Source organism: Fukomys damarensis, unplaced genomic scaffold (genome assembly GCF_012274545.1).
Source record: "Fukomys damarensis isolate Sample0158 unplaced genomic scaffold, DMR_v1.0_HiC HiC_scaffold_33, whole genome shotgun sequence".
Classification (NCBI taxonomy): domain Eukaryota; kingdom Metazoa; phylum Chordata; class Mammalia; order Rodentia; family Bathyergidae; genus Fukomys; species Fukomys damarensis.
Window position 1 is genome coordinate 49685315 of NW_022900945.1, and position 25659 is coordinate 49710973.

General features: G+C 45.9%; 1 protein-coding gene across 1 annotated transcript in view; it reads right to left on the reverse strand.

The window, feature by feature from the left end:
* Positions 1-25659, reverse strand: part of Notch2 (notch receptor 2) — a 106181-nt gene that overhangs the window by 26112 nt on the left and 54410 nt on the right. Inside the window, exons 5-16 of the mRNA XM_033758404.1 lie at positions 22253-22486; positions 20802-20957; positions 20202-20390; positions 19295-19408; positions 18468-18581; positions 16701-16934; positions 13204-13314; positions 8890-9082; positions 7422-7567; positions 5145-5258; positions 2518-2637; positions 1980-2132 (exon numbers count right to left, since the gene is read on the reverse strand). Coding sequence (XP_033614295.1) covers positions 1980-2132; positions 2518-2637; positions 5145-5258; positions 7422-7567; positions 8890-9082; positions 13204-13314; positions 16701-16934; positions 18468-18581; positions 19295-19408; positions 20202-20390; positions 20802-20957; positions 22253-22486 — 1878 coding nt within the window. The remainder of the gene's footprint in view (positions 1-1979; positions 2133-2517; positions 2638-5144; positions 5259-7421; positions 7568-8889; positions 9083-13203; positions 13315-16700; positions 16935-18467; positions 18582-19294; positions 19409-20201; positions 20391-20801; positions 20958-22252; positions 22487-25659) is intronic.

Sequence of the window (25659 nt, forward strand, 5' to 3'; positions counted from 1 at the left end):
TTTCTCTATATGAAATGGTAAAACTGAAGCAGAGCATAATGATCTACAGCTGCATACAAAGGCCTCACCACAAAAGGGAGGCACCTAACCTGTTAGTGAGGAAGTAAAAAGTCATCATAAAAAGCACCCAAAAAGATGGCCCTGTTACAGTGGGGCAAGAAAGTGAGGCCCAATATACTCTTTGTTATGAGAAAACCATTTTAGAGACGCAGGTCAAAGATAAGAAGACAAAAAAATACACTTCCTAATAATAACTAACAGAAAGCTAGAGGAGCTATATCAGCATAAGGCAAAGTAAAATTCTGAGCAACAAATATGACAAGGATTAAAGAAGGTCACTTAATAATGACAACAAGGTTAAAAGTGCAAGGGGCCACAACAACCCTGTGTAAGTATGTGCTTCTTGCCACAGCTTCCAAATAATTAAGAAAAACTAAGAGAAATACGTAAATATAGAATGATTTGGGGAGATTTCAACCTCTTTCTACAAATAATTGATAGGATAAGTAGACAGAAAATCAGGGAGGATACAGAAGATCTGAATAACACTATTAACGGATTTGAATTAATGACACTGTAAATTACTCAGTTTAGCATCATATTACTAGAAGAATTAAGTTTGTAGTTTGTAGTTAAAAACTTTACCAGAAAGATAATTCCATGCCTCATTTTTTGGAATAAAAATGTACTAATTATATACAAAGTCTTCCAGAAAATAAAAAGGGAGAGAAAAAGTATAAAACTTTTAGAAAAAAAAAATAGGAGCTAAATCTCAGTGACTTTGGATTAGATTTGTTAAATAAGATATATGAAACAGGAACTATAAAAGAAAAATATGCCAAGCCACGGATTTAGCTCAGTGGTTCTGCTGCCTGCCTCACAAGCACGAGGTCCCAAGTTGGATCCCAGCACCAAAAAAAAAAAAAAAAAAAAAAAAAAAAAAAAAAAAAAAAAAAAGAAAAAAGAAAGAAAAGAAAAGAAAAAGAAAAATACTCCAAAATTCAAAAAAATCTGAAACACTCTGATTTCAAGCACTTCAGATAAGGGATGTACAGACAGAATATTCATATAGTGAGACAGTACTCATCAATAAAACAGAATAAACTACTGATAAAACAGCAAAATGGAACAATCACAAATATTACACTGACTACAACAGGTCAAAACCTCTCCTCCCCAAAAGAGTGTGCTTGTATGACTGCATTTATATAAAATAGCAAAAACAAACAAACAAACAAACAAAACAAAACCACACAGCTAATCTGTAGTGACAGAAAGTAGACCTCTGGAGGTGCAAAACAAGAAAGTGAGCAGGAAGATTAAGCTACAATGGGATGAAAATACTTGTGGGGGACAAACGTGCCCATTATCATAGGCAGTGGTTTTGAGTATCGTATCCTAAAATTATACACTTACAATACTTAAGAGTTTATTGGATTGTCTCTCAAAGATACACATGAGAAAACTACCACAGTACTGTCCCTATTGTGTCTACCTTCATAACGTCATAGAGAAATGCTCAACAGAGATTCTATTGCCTTGGTTCCTAACCATTAACTCTAAAAGGAAAATTTAAAAACATCCAACAAACACCAGGTGTAGTGGTGCACACTAGGGAGGCTAAACCAGGAGGATCTTACATTGAACCAAGACTGAGCAACTTAAGGACACCCTATCTCAAAACCCAAAATGAAGTTTAAATTTTGGGGGGGTACTGGGGATTGAACTCGGGTCCTTGAGCTTGCAAGGCAGGCCACCGAACTGCTGAGCTACATCCCCGGCCCTTGAAACTCAAAATGCTAATGTCGCTAATTAAATCCCAAGGCCCACACACACCCCAAAAATTAAATAAATAAATAAATAAAATGACAGGTGTTGCCAGGTCGGCATGAGAGGCAGCAACGCCCCCAGAGTCCGTGCCCTCCACTCCCTGCCAGCTGCATCCCCCTGGGAGGCGCAGCAGCGGCCGGCACACTCACTGGCAAGGCAGTCGTCGATGTCCTCCTCGCAGTCCACACCACTGAAGCCAGGGGGACACTCACACATGTAACTGCCCCGGGTGTTATGGCAGACACCGTGGTTCAGGCAGGGCTTGGAGACGCACTCATCAACGTCAGTCGTACATCGCTGACCTAGAAGACACAAGGAGCAATGAACTGCCGGCCTTTGGAAGCTGATTCCCAAAGAAACCTATGTGGAACCTGAGCTTAGCTGGGTGTGTGTGTGTGTGTGTGAACACAACAAGGCTAGAGGCTTTGTATTCCTGGGAGGTTTCTGCCAAAACGCCCTCTAGAAAGAAAACCATCGTTTGAAACTTCTGCTTTGGAGTCTTCAGCCACTAGAGGGCGCCCAAAGACATGGAGAGTGCATTCCACTCAGCAACTCCTGAGCAAAGACTGAGCGCTTGACAACGACCAGCAGGCAAAGACCTGGGCAGGGCCTTGGTGTCACCTGCTCACCTGACCATTCTATGTAAAGCTCAGAAAAAATTGGCTTCTCCACCCCCAACGCTATTACCTTGCCAGCCAGGAGCACACAAGCAAGTGTAACTCTCAAAATTTGGTGCTTCTTTACAAACAGCAGCATTCTCACAAGGGTTTGGGGAACAGGGAGCCAACACCGTTTGACAATTCTTGCCTGGAAAATAAATGACAGAGTTCATGGTAAAGAATCAGCCAAAGAAAGAACAATTTCCCCAAAGCGTATGCCTAGGATGCTTTCAGAATTTAAGTCTAAAGTAGTGGTCTGGAGGCTCTAGAATCTGAGGGACCCATGGTCTTTTCAGTCCTGGTCTTACACTGCTGAGTGTAACCCTTGGCAAGTTATTTATCTTCTTTAAGCCTTCCTCACAAATAAAAAAGAATTAGGATGTTATGTAACTCAGATAATGCAGAAAAGTCCTTATTTGCTAATTAGGTGCAGAGAATGAGCATTCAAATGCTATTAGGGCCGGGGATGGGATTTAGCTCAGTACCTGCCTCAAGTGCAAAGGTCCTGAGTTCAACCCCCAGTACAGAAAAAAAAAAAATGCTATTAGGCTGATCACCTTTCTGCAACTCCATGGTTAGCACTTAGCTACACAGAAGCTCAGCTTCACAAATGCACCTTTGTGTCACCAAGGAAGTAACAGCAACATAGCCTCCTGTGCCTCCAACCCAGCTACCCTGTTCCAGGGAATGGGGTTGACCAGAAGGCACATTAGAGGTGGCAAGCAGGGAAGGGACTCCAACTTCTGGGCAAGCTGTCTCCTTGGAATGATAGCAACATGTCACTGCTATCTGGCCACCAACACTTCCTACCTTAGCATGTTATAAGCTTCCAGCAAAATAATATTAAATAAGAATGCTTCCATTAAAAGAGGCTGTTTTAAGGTCAAATTATAACCAACTTGGGCTAGGGATTTAGCCCAGTGGTTCCACTGACTGCCTCACAAGTGCAAGGTCCCGAGTTCGATCCCCGGTACCAAAAATTATATATGTGTGTGTGTGTGTGTGTGTGTGTGTGTGTGTACGTTATATATGTACGTATATATATCCAATTCAACTTTAAATTTATTCTAAAATTTTGTATTCAGAAAGAAAAAAATTACTATAACATTTCACCAAAATGGCACCAAACAATTTTTTAGTATTTGGTCAAAATAGTGACCTACAAAGGACGGCAATGCAGCTTGCTTCCCTTTGCTGGGAAAACGCTACAAGCTTAGGCATTTTAGCCACATGGAATTAAAATGCTAATCTGCATACAGTCTGTAGGTTAGATTTGTTTCTCCAAGGCCACACACTGCTAACTCTTTAATTGGATCATTCTCTCATGAAAGCTCTACAGCCAAATATTCTCAGTGTATCCAAGTAGCTTAAGGGTAGGTAATACAGGTTTTCTCAGGACGAGTGGATGTCTGTAACACACAGCAAGCAATCCTGTGTGGTGGCTGAGTATGGTCACAGCTGCGTATATGTTCCCACGGTTGTCAACTCGGAATCTTAACAGTCACAAGGTGATCTCACAACCAAAAACTGGTATCAGCACTGCCTCTGCGGAATGACATTATTCACACTATGCTCGGTCTAAGGTTCATGTGAATCTTCTGTAACTCTGATTTTATAAGCCCGGTAGGTTAAATGTGGTCTCCCTACAGTAGTATTCTTTTAGCTTGGTGCAGACAGCCATAGAGAAGAGAGTCTTTTCGTTAGACTTGGGGTCCTCCTGCTGCTCTACACAGCTCAGGGTCACTATGCACTACCACTAAAAGTCCAAGCCTCTGGGAGACGACTAAAATGGGCATGAAACAAGCGGGGTCATGGTCCACATTTTCGTTTTGTTCCCAAGGATGAGGAAGAGGTAAGCAAGGCATATACAAGCACAAGCAATCATGGGATGGCCATGATAAGTGAAAACAAAAACAAGAAGAAATGCCCCAGGCACACAGCGATACACCACTGAAATGGAGAACACATGACATGAAATGAAACCACTTTCCCCTTCTCTGTGTGTAAACCAATCACAGGGTAACACTTCTGAGTGAGACAGAGGTACTGAGTATGGGGAGAGGAATGGCAGCTGGCAGGACTCAGGCTCTTACGGGAAATCCGAGGTCTACGCTTACTTTTCTGAGCTCCCTTTGGCTCAGCTTTCTCACGTGTAAGTCAGTGACAGGAAATTGTACATCCCAGAGTTACTGAAGATAGGGTTACACAGCCTAAAGTGGAAAGCGTGTGCGGGTTCAGCAGCAGAGCTCTTGCTCAGTCCAAGTGAGGCCCTGGGTTCAATCCCCACCACTACCTAAAATAAAGCGCCTAGTGCACAGTAAATTGCCAATAAATGCTCACTGAGTTCCTGAAATTTAGACTAAGAGCAAAATCAATGCAAACATGTGGTCCATTCCAGGGACAGACAAAGCTATCAGCTATGAAACAGGCTCCAGCCAACATCATTTTTTAAAAAATTCTAACTCCAAAGCACAAAGAGGGCCAACGGTGTCTCCGTCATAGTGTTTTCTCAAAACTCAACATGCAGTCAGCAAGCGCAGGAAGGACAGCCACAGGGAGGGACTCCTCGCAGCAGCGCCGTGCCCCAGCGCATTCCCCTGACCGGACACATGCACCGACGTGACAGGCCACCCTGCTGGCAGCCGGGGCACCCACCTGTGTAGGGCAGCGCACACTGGCAAGTGTAGCCACTGATGTCGTCAAAGCAGGTTCCTTGGTTCAGACACGGATTGGACGCACATTCATCAATGTTCACCTGGCAGTTGTAGCCTGTGCACAAAGAAAAGGAGAGGAAACGGAGTGAAACTGTCCACCTTCTGGTTACCCGAATTTCCAACTCATTGTCTCAGGGGTAAAAGTTAAGACTGCATTTATGGCTTCAGGCCACGGTACACCTTCTCATTCATCTTGGTCACAAGTCCCTGACATACAGTAGTCAGCTGATAAGTGATCAACCAGTCAAAAAGATGGAGGGAAGAACAATCTGTTCTATTGGCCTGAAAACCTAATGCTCCTCCAAAAACAAGTAATTTCTAAATAACGGACGCGGAAGCTCCTTAAGGCTGAAAAGCAAGTTGCTTGATGCAAACAGGATGTTTTTATATAAAGAGAAAATACCTGTGAACATGATCAAAGCCTCTGGCTTATGCCAGTTTGCTCATCTGCACAGACTAGCGTCAAGGTGGCACCTCCTGAACCACAGAGCTGTTTCCTCCTGATTTGAAACATGAAATCTACTCCCAGCAAAAAGGGGGAAAAGTAATGAAGGACCATGGAGGTACCTTGTGGCCAATACCTCTGTACCTCTGACACAGTCTCGCACAGAGCCTTAAAGCAGACACTACAGCATCGTGACAAAGAGACCGATGGTCTAGGAATGCAGAGGTCTGGGTTCAGTTGGACTCGACTTCTCACAGGACATGCACACTTGGATTTTATATTTTGATTTTAAGTTTTCTCATTGATAACCAAGTCTCAATCAGATCAAGAAAGGAAGGTGCTGCTGTTGTTTTTGGTACCGGGGACCTTATACTTTTGAGGCAGGCAGCGGAACCACTGAGCTAAATGCCCAGCGAGGAAAGTGTTTTTGAACCTTCAAGTTTCTTTGTAAACATATGCAATATATCAGAAAATTAGTAACTGAAATATGGTCTCAGAAAATTTTTAGGTACAGGTTAAGAATCCCTTACCTGAAATGCTGGGTGTCAGAAATGTTTTCTACTTAGGAATGTGAGGAGGTTTGGAAATCTTACTTACCTACAGTGAGCTACCGTGAGGATAGAACCCAAGTGTAAACAGAAAATTCATTTATACTTGACATACTCCTTATACACATAGACTGAAGGTAATTTTATTTATTTATTTTTTAAATTTATTTTATTTTTTTTTCCAGCTTTAATTGAGTTTATTGGTACATTTTAGGGATATAGTACAGTTACATTCATTGTTGGGATCTTGTACCTTTACCTGACAAGTCTTGATTCTCATTTTTTCCCCTTACCTCTGCCCTCCCTTCACCCTGAAGGTAATTTTATTTATTTATTTTTTAAATTTATTTTATTTTTTTTTCCAGCTTTAATTGAGTTTATTGGTACATTTTAGGGATATAGTACAGTTACATTCATTGTTGGGATCTTGTACCTTTACCTGACAAGTCTTGATTCTCATTTTTTCCCCTTACCTCTGCCCTCCCTTCACCCTGAAGGTAATTTTATATGATATTTTTAGTAATTTTGTGACAAAACAAAGTTTCACACATGAGGTCAGGGGTGAACTTTCCACTTGTGTTGGAACTCAAAAGCTTTCAGATTTTGAAGCACTTTGGGATTTCAACATTTTGCACTGGTATGCTCATTCCATAATCAGATAAAGTAGCTCTAAAATGTTTTCATGTATCACCATACTTAACTATAGTTTTTGAGTGGGTAAATCAATGAGCAAGTGGATAGATGAGTATAAGTATAAATAATTCACCTAAACATCTCTCTCTTCTGAGTTTCTAAAAGCACACTGACAGTAGAAAATAACAGTGACAACTCAAAAAGAAGATTTTATATAATTCCTACTCCATGCCTTTTTCTAGAAGGTAATAGGTCACTAAGTATCTAAGAATATCTTCATGTATGTTGAAATACATGGCTAAATTATCATAGAATCAACGTAGTAAGAAACTTGCCATTAAACATGTACCCACAGCTGTGTAAGTGTCCTAACTGGCCAAATGAAATACTACTGTTTCAACAGCTTACCTCTCTGCTAGGTAAAGGAAGAAATTCTATCTACTCATGTTTGTATCCCCCAAGTGTCTCACACATTCTAACTGCTCAACATCTGCTACTGGATGGATGAGAAGAAAAAAATGGAAACGAGTGAGTCAAGCAGTACACACCAAGAAGACAATGACAGAAGTGAAAAGACGAGCTTTGTTTTTACCTTTAAAGCCTTTCTTGCAAGTGCATCTGTATCCGTTCACCAGATCATCACAGGTTCCTCCATTCTGGCACGGGTTGGAAAGACATTCATTTCTGTCCACTTCACAGTTGATTCCAACCCAGCCTGCATCACAGAGGCACTTGTATCTGAAAGAAGACAGAATTCTGTTCCTGTGAGAGGTCAAAAGCACAACTGAGCCACAGGAGCTGGTGAAGAAGTGAGGGGACAGATGAGTTCATGAGCTAATTTCATTTTAATCTTCTACAGCCACACGCTTGCATCACCACACACATGACATAAATAGTATGGGCCCATCTAGTGTTCGACTCACCAAGAAGTGAGCGGGTTGATTAATTATAGTGAAACCTCATATATAAGCAAGAGCTTTTCAGATACACTGGGCCGATCTGAAGGAAACACTAACATACATAAATCTGCTTGGTTTATTATATATAAAACAAAGGTAAGGCAAACTTTAGGATCCCTGGCTTCTGATGCAAAATAAATCACAGAAAATAGGTTCAGTGGAGAGACCAGGCACACTGGGGAGCTCCAAGGATGTCTTACATCTGAGTCATGCTCCGTTCTGACCTGAAACCCTGTCTCAAGGAAGCACTACAGTATCGAGCAAGAAAAGCACAAAAATGAAAATGTCTGGAAAAAAAAATATATATATATATCTGATTCTAATGCCTTAGCACTTAGAATATAAAATCAAAAGATGTTAGCCATGTCATTGTAGATCATGGGAACACAGTGGACGGGGAGGGGTGCTTTGAAGACTGGTATACACTAAAATATGAAGGCTGAGTTAATTCACTGTTTAAAAACTTTGTTTCCCGTGTATTTCTAAAACATTTTTTTCTTTCACCTGTTAGAAGCTTGTCAAATGGCAAAACTCAAATCCTTGTCTTATGGCACGCTCCAGGGACTGAATGAAGATTACCCCACAGTTCTAAAAGTTGCCGAAATATCATACAATTCTGAGGGGTATGCCAAGTATGAATATTTTACAAGAACTACGTTGGCTGAACCATTTCTACCCTGCAGTACACACAGGTACTAGGATAGAACAGAGCTGCTCTGTGTCTAAAAAGGGGGCAAAAATCAAGCTAGAACATTCCTCAAACTCAATCCTGTAATAAGTGTTAAAACACAGTTGCCAAAGACTCATGAAGTCTGGATTCCTCACACGAAGTCCTTCTGATCACTCATGTAAAGAAGACAATCCTTATTTTCCATCTAGAACATCGGCCATAGAAGGAAAGCCAACTTCATGGACTAGGTGACACTCTGGAAAGACTTTAAAACGGACTAGCAAAGCCTTCAGCCACGTTTCAGGTGAAGAAGTTTCCAACTGACTTCTCCGGGTTAAGTCTCCAGCTTCCTCTTCGCATTTTCACAAGTACTCAAGGCCAACCGGCTTGACACACATCAACAAGGGAACTACTGACACGCGGCTACTCACCCGCTGAGGCCCCCAGTGCAGTTCCCGTGGATGCAGGGATTGCTCAGGCACTCATTCACCTGCGAGTAGCAGCTGGGGTGATGGGGACCTTCGGGGCAGATGCAGCGGAAACCGTTCACATCGTTGATGCACGTGGCACCCTTGCGGCAGGGATTGGAAGCGCACTCATCGATGTCAATGTTACATCGCTGCCCTGTACAGAAGGGGCAGAGTTACCCAAACCCCAAGTGCTCAAGGAACAGACGGGAACTCTGAGACACAGATGTGACCCTCCATCTGCACAGGCTGTAAGGTGCCCCGGGGTGCCCAAGGTCAAGATTTCAGAAAGAAAAGATGCTCAAAAGCACCTCACACCATGCAGAGAAGATGCTAAGAGCATAGGCATTGATATGAGACTGTCACACTGCCCACTGCACCAAGGGGGCCACCATTAGTTGATAACAAAGCGAAGTTAATAAAACACCAAAACATTTGTAGCATTTCAGGTATGTATCTTTCTCCTTCCAACTTAGGGATGGGGAAATTTCACAAGGCATTGAAGCAGTGACAAAGGTCATCAATGTTTTAATATTGCTGTGAGTGTGCTCAATAAAGCCTTCATGGGCCGGGGGTGTAGCTCAGGGCCACAGCACCTGCCTGGCAAGCACGAGGTCCTGAATTCGATCCCCGGTACCAAAAATAAAATAAAATAAAACCGCCTTCATGACAGGCTTTCTGCTTACCAGAGCTTCACTACTTCAGTTAGCCAAGCTCTTACATTTCTGTGTGTAGTAAAATCACAATGAACTGGAATGCTCAATCAACAGACTGACTTAGGTTAATGATTAAACTAAGAAGAAAAGCTATTCTGTTTCCATTCTTACAGTTTTACTGATTTACTTTCTGCCTCAAGAAGCAGTCCCTACCCATAATTTTATAGTCCCCTGGTAACTGAGAAAATAATTCAGTGACTCCTGGTCTCGACCAGTTGTTCTCGATCTTCAATACGTGAAATACTTAAGTACTTCTAAACGAGATTCTTGGGTCCTATTGCCAGAGATTGTGATGCAGGCCTTTCAAACATTAGATTCTGAGAACTTGTGCCCTAAGCAATGATTTTTCACCTCTGTGACACTGCAGAGGAAGGAAGTGTTAGAAACTGGGGTGACTAAGCTCTTCCTTGACAACACACGCAGGACCGAAACGTGAAAGTGCATCTGTGACAGCCTTGGGCTTCGCTGCATTGGGCTAAGCAAAGTCATGTGTGTGAGTTCTACAAGTGTTTTGATTTGTTAAATTTCAATAATTGACGCTGAACTACATATTCTGAAACGATATGAATTTTTTAATTTCCCTTAATTCTATGAATCAGTGAAATCAAGCAACTGCTATGAAGGAATTTATACATTTAAAGACTACAATGCCCCTATTTAGATTTTTTTTTTAAATGCACTTTGTTTAAATTTAAGAAAGAGCAACCCTGCATTTAGAACAGGAAATTCCAAATGAAACCGATACACACCCTTTAAAGTATGGGTATTAACATTTTTTCACTCTCCATTGCTCCTCAAACCATTATTGGTGGTTCCTGTGGTGAAGACCCATAATCTGGAAGTGGTTACTCCTTTCCTCTAAGTGTTTTATTAAGCGTTCATTTAAAAATAGTTTTTCCTTGACCTCGACCACTGGTTCTTTGAGATGTTTGCCACTGGCACCAAGATATGAACCAGAGTCCAACTACAGAGCTGCCCCGGGCCTGCAGTGCACTGAAGGATGACAGGAAACAGCCTTGTTCAATGTTGGCCCTTTACAAGAAAGCACCTCCACCGACACCACTTCGCCCAAGTTTTCCTCATGTGCTGCTTTGCCTGTGTGCTGCGAGATGGGGGTCTCGCTGTGTTGCCCGCACTGACTTCGAATGCCCAGACTCAAGGGATCCTGCTCCTTCAGCCTCCTATTATTCATTCATTCACTCACTCATTCATTCATTCATTCAATGTGCTGAGCAACAAACTCAGGGCCTCACAGATGCTAGGCAAATGCTCCACCTCTGAGCTACCTCTGCGGCCCTTCCTTTGCTTCTGCTTTGAAACTTTTCCTGCAATACATATGCAAGCCATCTGTGTGGGAGAGGATTAAGCGCCTCCTTGCTCTGCTGTGTGGACCTGGCTGCTCCAAGAGCCAGGTCCCGCCCTCCCAGGGTCCATGCAGCATCAGAGACACCCAGTTCAACCAGGCACCCGCAGGGTTCGGAAATGACTGAAATGAGAGGCTATTTCATGTTTCCTACTCTGGAGGTGCTCAAGAATTGGGGTCTAATGAACGGTAGAGTCCAGACTCTAGATTCCGGGCTGGAGTCCTACTCATTCATCCGTCAATTTACCATGCACTTCCTCTGGGACAGAGACCGCTAACTGGCCTTGAGGGAGGTCCCTGCCTTCTGGAAATTCACAGTGCTCTCTCTGGTGCGGGAGCCGAAAACATGAGCATGGCCAAGTTCCATCGCTCAGCCTTGTTTGTTCAATGAGTGCAGCAGAGCTTCCTTTCTGGACTGTTAGAATTTAGGAAGCTAGTGGGCAGGGAGGTGCTTTAGAAAACAGAAAAGTTGTAGGACTAGTGCATGATTCCCTACTTCCCTACACGGGACCAAAAAGTATTGAGAAGTCCTAAGAGAACAGAGAATTTAGTTTTCAAAAAGAAAAATAAAAGCCTCCCTTATATCTTTCAGAGCTATTATTGAAGTGCTAGGGGAAAAGCATTAAAATAAAGGGAAAGAATAAGAGCACCTCACATTTACTGCTCATGAGTATGTGCCACAGTCACCTAAGGTATTTTCTGCAGTCGATTAAAAAAATAAAATCTCAGGCACAGAAAACAGTTCCAAGAACAAGTTACCAGCCAGTGACCAAAGCACAATATTTCTTTGTGATGTACTTCACACTACACCTTGTTTATTTTAGAATATTTTTAGCCAATGTCCTTCTTCCTTGACCTGGTTGGGTCTCCAAATGTTAAAAGAGAAATAACATGATTCACTGACATTTCAAAAATGAGTTAAGTGCAGTGGAAGGCCTTCCATAAATCCAAAAGGAAGCCACTACTGAGCAGTGCAGTGCAGGCAAAATGAGCCCTGGCACTGGCTCAGACCAGCAGGGGCCAAGTCCTAGCTGCGGGCACAGGCAGTATCCCTTCGCCTCTCTGACATCTGTACACAAGAATGACAACAGCTGTGATTAAGCGAGACATGGCATTCAGGTGAGTGTCTATCTCGAAGTAAGTCCCTAAATTAGCTATTCTTTTTACATTACCCGTTTAGCAACAATGCCTGACAGTGGTACCTAGAAGGTATTTTTCTGCATTTACTTGGTGCCCCTGATCTTGGAGCAACAGCTTTCTGGACACACAAGTCCATGAGGCTACTGCAGCAGTGTGGGGCTTGGGCATGAAAGCTCCACTGTAGCTGGCCTTTTAGAATCACTGAGCCCTACGGGAGCCACAAACATTACTGTACGGTGTCTACAGTCACACCAAGCAGTTGAAACGCTTGTGCAACAGAGAGCACAGTCCCCAGCAGCGAATGGCAGATACTGCCCTCACTTAACTCCGGCGGCCCTGTGACAGATTCCGTCAAAAGCTCTCCAAGGAGTTTCTCACCTGTGGAGCAAATGACCACACGGGGGTTATTAAAGGGTACTTTGTATCAGTGCCTGCTGTGGGTACACAGTCCAGAAAGAACAGAATACACGGCCTACTCCTTGGATGGTACCAGTCACAGACTTCCGTCTCAGTAAGGACCAAGACTCTTCCGGAGGCTCTAGAATGTTGTGATCCATGCACTCGTGCACACGTGTAAATGTTCCACTGTTTGTACTTTAGGAGGAACTGTATGCAAAATTATTTCAGTCATTTCTTCCTTCTGGGCTGAAAGATTTCACTCTTGCTAGCAAATAAGGATGGTCCCTACAAATAATGACCTCACCTGTCTCTGTTGGTAATAAGCAGTTGGTATTTTCATGCAAAGTTTACCTAGGGGAGGGCTCTACAGAAGGCAGAATGACTGCCAGTACAAAATCAAACGTGGCTTTGGTAGCAATTTAACTCATGAACAGCAATGGAAACTCATACTCTGTCAGGAAATTATTCTCAGGTAGCAGAAACATGTGCTGTGAAAACCTTAATGAATGAAAACTGGTATGTTTCTATTTAGAAAACACTTAAAAGACAAACAACGGCTCAGAGAAGCATAGAAGCAAATTTCTACTTTCCCAAAAGACAAAAAAACAGGAGACAGCTGGATGGTAAGTTCCCCTGAGAGACCCTGTTCACACAGCATACCTGCGAATCCTGGCGAGCAGACACAACTGTAATGACTGATGCCGTCCACACACATACCATGGACACAAGGGTTGCTCGCACAGTCATCAAAATTAATTTCACAATTAACTCCTGCAGAGACAGAACCAAAGAGAAATCATTCCACATTACCAAACAAGTATCACAGCTTTTGCTTGTGATGCTAAACTATAAGAAGTTTAAGGAGAATCCAGGCAGCCCTGGACAGAACAAAGCAGCACTTCTCAACAGAGTACAGTTCACAGACTCTTCCAGGGAGTGAGAGCGGGATGTTGAGGTAAAAAGGATGTTATTACTCACACGCAGCCACTGTCTGCCTTTTTCATTGTGTTGAAATTCACACTGATGGTGCAAAGGTAATGGGGGCAAAACTGTTGGTATTTCAGCAAGAATCCAGGCAGCAGCACCAAGCTGTGCAAGTGGTCACTTCCTCTTCACACCCTCATGCCCACAGTTAAACAAACCCAAGTGCCAGTTTCACTGAAGAATAGCTTTCATGAAGAGGTTAAAATGATAATTTAATAACTACATCAAATGTCAAGCCTAGAGTATATCTCTACCATTTCAGGGGAGGAAATGGGAAGTACACATAAAGTACTTCATTTTTGCTTCTCTGCAGGACCGGACATCTTCAGATTGAACCCAGGGAGCACCAGACAACATCCTTGGCCCTTTTTGGTCTTGGTCTTGGTCTCTGTGGAAGGTAGAAATCTTAGGGAGACCCTATTTAAAATTTTTTAAAAATAAGAAGGGCTAACCAATAGTCTTGTAGCCTGAATGGAATGAAAGAGAAAAGAAGGCTTGCTGCTTCCTGCCTGCCTGCTAGGGACTGTTTCTCCTCTGAGAGGCCCCTCTGCACGGTGCCCTGCCTTGGTGATAGTTGACTGTGAACTGAAATGTCTACAAAATAAACCTCTTCTCCTTTAACTTGTGACTGTTAGGTATTTCGTCCCAGAAACAAGAAAGTAACTAAGGCAGTCATTACATACAGTTTTCATGACTTTTCTCTATTCCTCTCAGCCAAGCTGAGAATCCAGCTGTGTTACCCCTATTTTAAAGAAGGCTCAGCTGGCTTGCACAGCAGTAGTAAGGACAAGCTCAGCTGAGAACTAAACCATTCCCTCTGCTTCCACAGCCCTATGCTTGCTAGCATGCCATGCTTTCTTGCAGTGCTAAGGAGGGCATCCTCCCTCGTTAGCCATATATGCAAAAGCAATCTCCATATTCCTGTATACAAACATATGCCCTTAGGAGGTGCTTCTGGCCAACGACAGGCAGTGTTCTGACTTTCATCCCTAAAGGAGGCCCAATAAAGCCCTGGCATTCCCAGGTGGCTCCAGCCCAACAGCCATTGTTTACTCAAGCAGGAGATGACATCTGGGTTAAGGCCAGTCAGTGAACTTCTATATGGAAATTTGACCTATGTGACTTAGGGTCCGCAAATTGCCCTGTTTTGTGCCATTTTCTCCAAAGCCTTGCAATTCCATTCCTGCTAAGAATCTATGAGCGGCTTCAGTGTGCCTGTGCTAAATTGTTTTTTTGACTCTGTATATGAGATAAGCATTATTTTTATTAAACCACTTTTCTGTTTACTTGTTTACTAATGTTTTCTTTCAGCTAGCTCAAGCTGATTTTTGTTACATGAAACCTAAAGGAACCAACTACTCATACAGTAACATCATAAAAGCACAGATAAGAGAAGGCAACTGAAAGAGACTCTGAATGGTTTATCTAACTTTAATCACCCAGTAAATGAATATAACAACTGAAGCTGCAATGTGTCCCTTCTTCCCTCACCCCCACCCAAACAACAAGCTACCAAAATGGACCATATTATAACTAGGTCAAGGATTTGTACTCTGTAAGAGTCTCTTCATAATGCCTCATTTAATGGACTTCCCACCCTGGTCCCGGCACATGCCAGTTCTTTCTCCACCCATTACAGACCAACAATCCTTTATGTTGCTGCAGCTCTTTGCCTGAATTCCTCAAACAGCTGCAGGAACGGGTCTGGCAGGGCTCTGAGCCGTTCTGAGCCATTCTCTCCATGCTGCCTGCCCCAGACACTCGTATTTACTTCTTGCCTTTCTCAGGGACACCTACGCACACCACGCCCTCTCTGTCCTCCCCAGGAAACACACCCGATACGACCTGGCATAGCGATACAAGCCCACAGAAAACAAAGCGCTCGCCAGCCCCCACTCACTCGCGTTTCCAGCATGTCTGCCGTCACACGAACGACAGCAAAGCCGAAAGCAGCCCCTCCATTCTAAGGTGTCCACTCACTGCTCGTAAGTCGCTCAGATGTCGCTCAGATTAGTTTTCCTATTGCAATTTCTTCTGTCTGGGGACCAGCCCGGAAGCAAATTGCTTTTGGAAGCTTCCCAAAGGTCTATTCAGCCCTTTGAGGGCGGTTCTCTAAATGTGGGGAGGGGGAGGCATTCTCAGCTGTGAAGGCATGGGATGTTTTTCGTATGCTTGAGCAATTCAAAAAGGACTTTGTTTTTAAACTTGGCTTGTGTGAGGCCCTGGATAAAGTCCAGCGCCTCTGACAAGTTTGAAGAAATGGATTTGGGAATGACACAATAAAATGAGGGCAGTTAGCTGCCTCCCTACCTCTGCCGCCTACCTAGGCCATTTTCCTCAAGTCCAGGATGAGCGCTCAGAAATCACCCGATACTGGCAGGTTCCTCCTGAGCAAAGGCACACATCAGTTAGTCTTCCACTAATACGCCCGCCTTTGATCTGGGACACAGAACTTTTCTGTCCATTAACCACCACTGTCCAGAGAAAACTGGGAAATGCTGCTGCCTGAAAACACAACCCCCAGTATCCCAAGAAGAAGCGGCCAGCGCACATCACAGGAGCCTTCAGCCAGGGCCGGGGACATCGTGGAACTCTAGGGATAGGCAGCGAGGTCTGCACATCCCAGGTCATGTTTACCATGATGTGCAGCAGACGGTGCCCCTCCCTTCAAGACCCCCGAATGCCTGAGGCCCCAGATGCAAGCGGCAGAAGGAAACTGTTACACTGTAGAAAAGAAAGGCAACTACAGGAAGGGAGGGAGGGAGGGAGGGAGGGATGAGAGAAGGAAGGAGGCAGGGAGGGGAGAAGAGAAGGCAGGAGGAAAGCTTCATTAATTAAGTGGCAGAGGCTTAAAGAGATAAAACAGAACAGCCATCGAGCCACAAAGGCAAGAGCTTTCAGTTTTAAAAACCTCACGTTTTGAAATGGGATGCCTGATTTAATTAAAAACACACCGAGACAAAAACCACTAGATTGGCAGAGTTACGGTCTCCAACTTCTCCACCGAACAGAGTCATCTGCCCTGGAGATAGTTATGGTTTTAGGGTTGCGCTTCTCAGTGTTAGGGCTGTACTTTAGGTTTCGGAGCAAATGTCAGGAATACTGGAACTGTCCGCATAAGCTGTGTTTGAGAACAGTGAGACCCCAGCTGCGCACAGCCCCCGCCGGCTTACCTGACGTGCCCGGCTGGCAGTTGCACTGGTAGCCATTCACGAGGTCGATGCAGCGTCCATCGTTCAGGCACGGACTGCTGTAACACTCGTCGATCTGGTCACTGCAGATGGCACCCATGTACCCGGGGTTGCAGACGCAAATGTAGGAATCAATCCCATCCTGGCACTGGCCGTGGTGGCAGGGATCAGGGTCACAGTTGTCGATGTTCTCCTCACACAACAGACCAGTGAAACCTGGGGAAGGATTTTACACAGGGATCTTGCAAACCAAGGTAGGTGCCGCACACGTGGACCCAAGAGTTTGTCCGTTTACCCCTCGGAATGACTGTCATTGCCAGTGTCGGGCAGGGAGCTGGACATTTGATTTCGAAGGCCAGCCTCCTTCAAAGCTGCAGAAATGAAACACCTCTCTGACCGATGGCTGACTTCACCTTAAACATGACTTCATCTCAGCTGCTGCTTACTGGTTATCAGGGGAAAGCCTCTCACAGCCTCCCTTTAGGTGTTTTTGTCTGAATTCCTTTCCTCCCAAAACCAACCCACAGGTACGAATTCATGTTTTTATGCAGCCTCTTCCCAATTCCGACTTTGGAAACACAGAATATTTCTTTATTCCTGCCAGTCCCTCCCCGAGTGCTGTGGGTATATTCTCGGTTTTCAATAAATACTTGTTGAAAACAATGAGTGAACCAAGTGTGAACAACGCAAAAGGAACAAGCCAGGGTTCCTAAATGCCAGGGTTCAAATCACTTATGGTTCCACCTCTTCCTGAGAGGCTCCAGGAGGCCTCTCCCTGGGGTTAAATGTGAGTTTGAGAGTTTTAGTCTCTCCCCTGAGTGAAGCCAAGGCTTCACATTAAGAGTCTGGCCTGGGATGGCAAAGTCCAACAGTCTGGAAAGGAAACCAAAGTTTGGGGTCTCACTGGAAAGATCCTAAGAGGATCTAACGTTGGCGATATCACCTTTCTGAATGATTTTAGGCAATTAAGTTTCCTTTTCTGTTATGAAAAAGAAATCATTTGCACGATGCCTATAATCTTTTAAGAATCCACTCTCTAAAATAACACAATGTCTTGAAATATATGTAGTAACTCCTTCATCAAGCAGCCATATAATAAAGAACTTCACCTTCTGTAGTAATCTCTAGGCTTTCTCTACATTACTGACCTGCACAGAAGCAAATGTAGAACAGGAGTATTTGGTTTAATGACACCCACTCCCGAGAGAGAAATGTGGCCAGAGACCAAGTAAAGCAAAATGTGTATGACCAGATCCTTGTGAACTGTAGAAGTAAAAGTCAGCACACAGCCCCACACTTTCCCAGCTAAGGCTCTCTCCTCTCACTTACACACCTGACTCCAAGAAAAACACCTCTGGGGTGCAGAAAGCCAGTGCACAAGCACACTCAGTCCTTAGACTCTTTCCGACCACTGCCTCAGGAGGCAGAGAGACCCCTGCAGAAAGCTCAGAGACAACTGCTTTCCACAGGGCTCCTTCTCTTTCCCAAAGCAGTCCGTCCAGCCAGCCGGAAGCTCTCTGCTCCCCACGTCAGTCCAGAACAACATGGGCACCGATGTGAGGTCCTGGCCCAACCACTGCCTTTGTGCAGGAGGCAGGTGCAGCAGGAGGAACCGTGGGAACAGGGAAAGCATCTGGCAGTTCTCCCCATGCAGGACAGCGCCTGGCTCTCCAACAGAACAGCCGACACAGGAGTCGTCCTGCTGCGCCAAGAGCTCTCCCAAGGCAGGAAAAGGGAGCAGGTGCTTACCTGTGGCGCACTGGCATTCGTAGCCATTCGGGTGATCGATACACTTGGCCCCGTTCAGACACGGAGTACTGGAGCAGTCGTCGATGTCAATCTGGCAGACTGGCCCCGTGAAACCTTGAAGAGGCACCATGGCGACACAAGTCAGAGACTTTCTGTGTCCTCCTTTCCTGGGAGGATGATGCCCCCGCCCCCCAGGGCACGAGGTCCCTGGCCGGGCGTATGTCAGGGGATCACCAAACAGAACAGCGGTGCCCAGAGGGCTGTGGAACATCAGGGGAGGATCAGGGTCAGAGGCTCTAGTGCCTTACTGCAGCTCTCGTCTCAGGAGAGGAACCGGTGAGACACACGGCAAAGCCCCCCACCTGGGACGGTATCTGCGGCGGCAAAGGGACCTTCTCTCTGAAGAGAAAGCAGAGGCTTCCGCTGATGGGAGACACTTGACATGCCTTCCACAAGAGCATCAAAGAAAAGCGAGAGATGGAGGGAGGACCGGGCAAAAAGTCGTGGTGTCTGCTGTCTGTCTGGTCTCGTGGGGTAAAATGCGTAAAAATAATAATCTCACAGAGGGGCCTGAGAACACGACTCACGGGGAAATGTGAGACCCCAAACAGAGACCTCGGGTGAGTGCTCTGAAATACACACACAGACAGACCGGCCACGGCCACCCAAGAACAGACCTGGACTTCCGGCCACAACAACTTGAGGACAACTAGCAAAAGCAATGCTACAAACACCTCCCGCCATGCTCGCTTTCACAGTTTCCCCACACGCTCCTCCCTCCTCCCTCCCTGTGCTTCAAGCAGATGGGGCAGGCAGCGGGCACTTACCAGGGGGACACAGACACTGGAAGCGATTGACTCTGTCCACGCACTGCCCGCTGTTCACACAGGGGTTGCTCTGGCATTCGTTTATCTCCATTTCACAGTGCACACCTTTGAAACCTGCACAAAATGGACCACACGCATCTCAGCAACACAGCAAGGCGCAGTCCAGCAAACAAAGCAAAAGACAGCAGAGATGGCCACAACTTGTACGAGCATAAAACTTTCTGCAAACAAGAGGGTCTTTGCCATGTGGGGAAACAATCCTCAAAACCAGCAGGAGAGCAGATACTGCGAAAGATTCTTATCGGTATGAAGTGCGGGGGGCTCCAAAGACACTGATGAGACCTCGCCTGCAAAGCTCCTGCTACCTTTTCTGTGGCCAGTGCCAGGCCCAGCGGCTGCCCACTTTGTCCTAAAGGCCAGCTCTCTTGAAGACGGTTGCTCTCAGGGCTTATCGTAAGGCACAGCAGCTGCCCTCAGCGTCCCTTCAAGCCAGACTTGGCTGTGTCCTCTGAGGGGTAAGAACGGACTGCAGAACATAGCTGGGCTCGTACCTCACTCCATATAAATAGAAAGCTCCTATATAATTGTGGATAAAATCCCTTATAATATACCACACTTGTTATTTGAGATCCTTAGCGTAAAGTGCTTCTGAAATTTTCCGTCACGTGCATTTGACTTCTGCCACCATGCGCTTGTTTCATCTGCTTTACTCCACTGTAGCAGTTCAGCACTGCACAGAGCTACCCTCTGTGAGTGAGGGGTTTGCCCAGGAGCCCCATCTTCCTACAGTGCAGGCCGCACAAGGAATCCAAAGCAGGCCCAGTGCACAGACTGCAGCAGTTCCCGGGACCCCCTGGGGCAGTGCAGTGCAGCCCCCGCCCTCACCCGGCACTGTGGGCCCGCTCACCTGGCATGCACAGGCAGGTGAAGCCACCTATCTTATCCAGGCAGGTGGCATCGTTCTGGCAGGGGTCCGAGTGGCATTCGTTGATGTCCATCTCGCAGCGAGGCCCCGCGTAGCCCTTCAGGCACTCGCAGTGGAAGGCACCATCTGTGTTCACACACTTTCCTGCGTGCTCGCAAGGATTGCTGTTGGCTGCAAGACATAAACACTCATCATTGGGATCCTGGCACCTGGCAGTGTCCACAGACGTGGACTCCAGAGCAGTCTGCTGGCTACGACACCGGGGCCTGGCCTGTGGTGAGTTCATGCTTAACTTTCTCCTCCTTCCTTAATTTGAGGAAAGGAGGAAGAGAAGATGAGGGTGATCTCTACTCAAATGCTTTCTGCTATTCTTCTGCCTGATGCCACTGAGTTAGGACTTTACATTAAGAGTCCAGGGCAGGTCTTCCTTCCATGTATTTAATTCCCAGGGTACAGCCCATAGTTATGCTGACAAAGTTAGGAAGCAGTAGACATGGGACAGGAGGACTGCAAGTAGCACGGTCCTGGAGGAGGCTGCGCAGCTGACACACACTCTCAGCAAGGGGAGGTCCCTGCACTCACTCATGGCGCACTCGTCCACGTCTTCTGTGCAGTCGGCTCCTTTGTAGCCTTGTGGGCAGGTGCAGATGTAGTGCCCATTCAGGGGGTTGGTATCACACAGCGCCCCCTTGTGGCAAGGATTGCTGATGCAGGCATCGTCCAGATGACATAAGAGCCCTGTCACAGGGTGGGGTTGGGGTTGGGGAGAGGAAAAGGGAAGAGAGAAAATGTTTCTCACTTGGAGAAGACCTTTCTCTTTCATCAAGAAGGGAAGAACATGAGTAGCTCCTTAAAATCCAACACGAAGATTCAGAGTCCATCTCCCCTTTGCCTGATGTACCTCAGTGGCATACAGAAGACATCTGCAATGCCACTTAGCACTCCAGAGAACCCTCAGCCATACCTCTCCTCAGGGCAGATGTGCGGGACAGAACAGAAAACTAGAAGGAAGACACAGGAAAGCGGACACATCCTCTGTAGGGTGTGCCAGATTTAGCAAACAGAAGTAGACGCCCAGTTAAATCTGAATTTCTGGGAAACAAGGAATGTTTGTGTAAGAGTGTGTGAAATATCCTAAGAATTCTGTATTTTATCCGGCATCTTCCTTCTCCGGTGTCACACCACCCGATGACCCCAGACCCACCAGCAGTTCACCGGCAACTGCTTTCAGAGGAAACAGCAACTGAATGAGCACCCTCCTTTTCTAGGGCACCCCTGAGGAGTACTGACATACAGCCTCGGGTGTCTTCCGGTCATGGGAGACACTGCAAGTCTTCCTGCCCTTCAGAGTTTTAGTGTGAACTACATTCTCCACTCAGCAATTAACTGAAGCTTCTCCCACAAAACTGGAGGTGTGACTTCAGAAAGGGAGAGACACATGAACATTTCAAAACTTCTGGGCAGAAAGTTCTTTCAGCTGAACTATTCTCTTCATTACATGGGTCTCCACGTTGCTCTTCTACTGGTAGAACTAAAAACTATTAAGCTGGGAGGCTAGAGCACAGCAAATTTTGTAGTCTGAAGAAATCTTCCTTTAGAGGAATATTTCCACAGACACTGAGAGTTGAAATATACTTAAATGCTCCTCCTGCCAACTCCTGAGTAAAATGGATTGATTACTCCTTCTTAAAACAAAATCTGTGAATCCATTTACTGGTCATTTAGTCTGAATTTTTTTCACTCTAAGATCTGGAAGAGCTTTGCAGAGCTCCAAAGATGAAGTTACTGGCTTTCAGCTTCGGGAATGAGAAAAATCAAACTACTCAGAGCCGAGATGAGAGGCAAAGTTCTATGGAAGGAGACTAGCTTCACAGGCCTCTGACTAGCAGATTGCATTTCCAGAAAAAGAGCCTTGAGGGATACGCTCCTAAAGATGAACACTCACGGAACACAGCTGCCAGACCAAAGAGAAGGCATGGGCTTTCCACCTCCCCCTTCCCTGGCCTCCAGTTCCATCCTGCTGCTCGGCTCACCTGCCTTCCCCTCGGGACACATGCAGGAGAAGGAGGCCACACGGTCGATGCAGGTGGAGCCCGGGGTGCAGGATGCAAAGGCACAGTCATCGATGTTCTCACTGCAGTCATTTCCACTCCAGCCGTTCACACACACGCAGCCATAGCCCCCATTGCGGTTGGTGCAGGTGCCTCCATTCTGACAGGCATTGGGTTGCAGCAGGCACTCATCCACGTCCTCTGTGCAGAATTGTCCTTTAGGGAAAGAACATCTGATGAGGGACCCGAGGTCTCAAAGGATTTGTGCCATACCAGCTCCTGTCACGTGGCCCTGTCCTGTCACGTGACCCGGTCACATGACCCACTCTCAGCAGTCCAGGCGTTCTCGTTCGGCCATCCACATGACACTTGTTCCAGGCACATCACTTCAAAAAGGACACAAACTGCGACTACCAGGAATTCTGACAACACGAGAATTCAGCCTGCCTACCAAGCAGATGTTTCACTCAGTGAAAGCCCAGGGACAAGGACTAAGTGAGAAGGGTGAGGAGAGATGGTCTGAGACACAGATAAGAAAAGAATAATGAGAAGGAACCCCTACACCAAAACATGAGAGCGACTCTTGTCTATCTGGGTTGTAGCAATGTCAAGGTCCTGCTTGTGATACTGTATAGTAGTTTTGCAAAATGATAGGACTATTGGAAAACAGATGGTAAAGGGCACTCAGTGTATCTCGTTAATTCTTACAGCCATGTATGGAACTATAATTATCTCAAAGACTATGGTTTTAAAAATGTTACGGCAAGCGAGGATAGAAATCTTCAAGATATGAAGAACAATGAAAATGTCTGGTAAAGGGTGTCTATAAAAGGCAAGGCTACGAGCAGGGAGACTGGAACAAAATGTGCTGAGCACGGGTACAAAGTCCGCCCCATGTAATAGGAAATGGGAAAAGGACCCGTTTGCTCTCCTGAAAGAGTACACTGAAGGATGATAACCATCAGACTACAGATGTTATAGGGGCCTCTGCCACAGCACTGAGTGGACTACAGCTAAAGCCAGTTAGCAAGGAACAAGACTATGTGTTACATTCCTTACAACCAAGGAGTCTGTGATTCACAAAAGCAGTTTAGTGCCAAGCCGTCTGAGCTATAAAGCAAACTAATGAACTGACCTTAGTTGGAGATGCTTACAAATCAATTTAGACAGCTGGCAAAGAAATTAAAAATTTAGATCATTTGAATTCTCTAAATGACAAGTTGCTGAAACTCCAAAAACGCCATGGTCTCCTCCATCCTTCCTTTGTTTAGAACAACACTGAAGCCGGGCAACATGGCTCACGCCTGTAATCCCAGCACTCAGGAGGCTGTGGCAGGAAGATCCCCAGGAGTTCAAGGCCACCCTGAAATACACAGTGAGACCCTGTCTCAAAATAAAACAAAACTCAGAGATTCATTCCCAAAAGCAGTCTGATGAAGAGGCCTCTTAATGAGAAAGCACCTAACATCTGTACCTAGGAAATGCCCAGGCTACCGCTAGTCCCCCAAACACCTAACAAGTCAGCTGGCTGTGTATCTGAAGAGGCCTAAGCATGCCAGCCACGGGGCCGTCACTGCTGGAAGGGGCTAGTCATGTCCCTAACCTGACTGAATGTCTGTTTCTTACTCCTGTTCAACCTGTACCTCTGCTGCCACATAATCGACAAGAGTCAGTCACACGTCTTTGGCTGCACATCCACCTATCCACACGGCTTGGCCACAAGGAACCTCAGTTTAAAGACCTTGTCTTGCATCCTTAGGGAAGCCAGGCACCCAGCACATCAGGATGGGCACGTGGAGGCCTCTGATCCCCCTCTGCTTCTCCCTGTTCTCCATCCACGTGAGGCCCGCAGGAATCGCCACGATCTTACACATCTACCCCTCCTGGCCACAGCTGACTGATCCAGGACGGGCACCAAACCCAAGCAACATCCATGTCTCTGTCCCGAATTACTGCACTCAACATGCTGCCTGCCCCAGGACCAAAGAGATGAGGTGGCTTGTTTGCAAAGAAAGTGATCCGGAGAGAAATCAGAAGTGCGCAGAGAGAAAAATAACATCACGTCGGTCCCTGTCGTTCCTGAAGCCGGACTGCTCCGGAGCCCACTTGGTGGCACAGCTGTTCTGAGAGGCATCTCCTGCAAAAGGCTTCCCTAACCTGAGAGGAGTTCAAATACTGACTAATACAGAGCAAGGGAGGGAGGCGGAGAGGGGAGGAAGGAGAGAGAGTAAAGCAGCGAGCCAGCAGAGGAGAGGGTGAGAGTAGAGCCTCGGGAAAACGGTGGAGGGGGTGAGGAAGGGCGTGAGTGAGCGAGGTAACAAGGGAGAGATGAAGAAAGCAAGGGAGGAGGGAGGAAGCGAGAGAAAGAGAGGGAGAGAGGCAGGGAGAGCAGGGACTCCACGGCAGTCATCCCCCGGGCCGAGGACGTCGTTCATTACCGCAAGCTCTGTTCCTCCAGCAGACGCCACTCCAAAGCAGTGACAGGTGTGTTAGAGGATGCAGGTGGGGCTGAGTAATAAACACAGACCAACAAGCAGGTGAAGCGCTGCTGTGACCCGGAAATTACCGAGTCTTGTCTCCTCGATGCACTCACCCTACCTTACGCTGCCTCTGCATACAACGGCTTACAGGGTGAGAGCCAGGTAGCTGCTATTTTTCTTTATTGAGGCTCTCCAATAAATCAGAGTGTAAGACGCTGCGCCTGTAAAAGCATTTCTTATACATTTCTTGTGCATTACACCAAGCCACTGAAACACTGCTGTAAAATAAACTAAATAAATAAATGAGTACACTAGGCAAAATACTATCTCCTCAGAACGGAAATGTGGCACTCTTGAGAGAAGATACCAGGAGCCATGGATTGCCTACCGTGAAACAGCACCGCTCTCGGGGCTGTCATAACAACAACAATAAACCTCTATAGCTCGGGGAATAGGGTGCAAGTAGTTTGTTAACTTGCTTTATGAGACAGTGCTGGGGTTGCCTTGCTCGAAAATTCTTAACCAAGACTTGCGGGGGAACCTGACCCTATCAAGCCACTTCTGCATGTCCCTTTTTTCCCAAGTGCACGCAAGTAGGTAAAGGGGGTGGGGATGGAGGATGTGGAGACCAAAGCAGGACTCACACAGTGGGGTGACTGGAAAACTAACTAACGACTACAAACCACTGTCCAAAACAGAAATGTACTTTGGGGCTCCAATTCATTGTTTTTTAATGAGACTGATTAGATACCTTCGCTGAATATCCGGAACTATGTATCCGTTAGATGCTGTGCATTAAAGACACGAAGTCTAGAGACCTGAGAACATACTGGCTTCAGAGTAACTGTCTCCAGGACGGACCGCTTTTCTTCTCAGGTTCAGGGACACTTCTTCAGAACAGTGATGCCC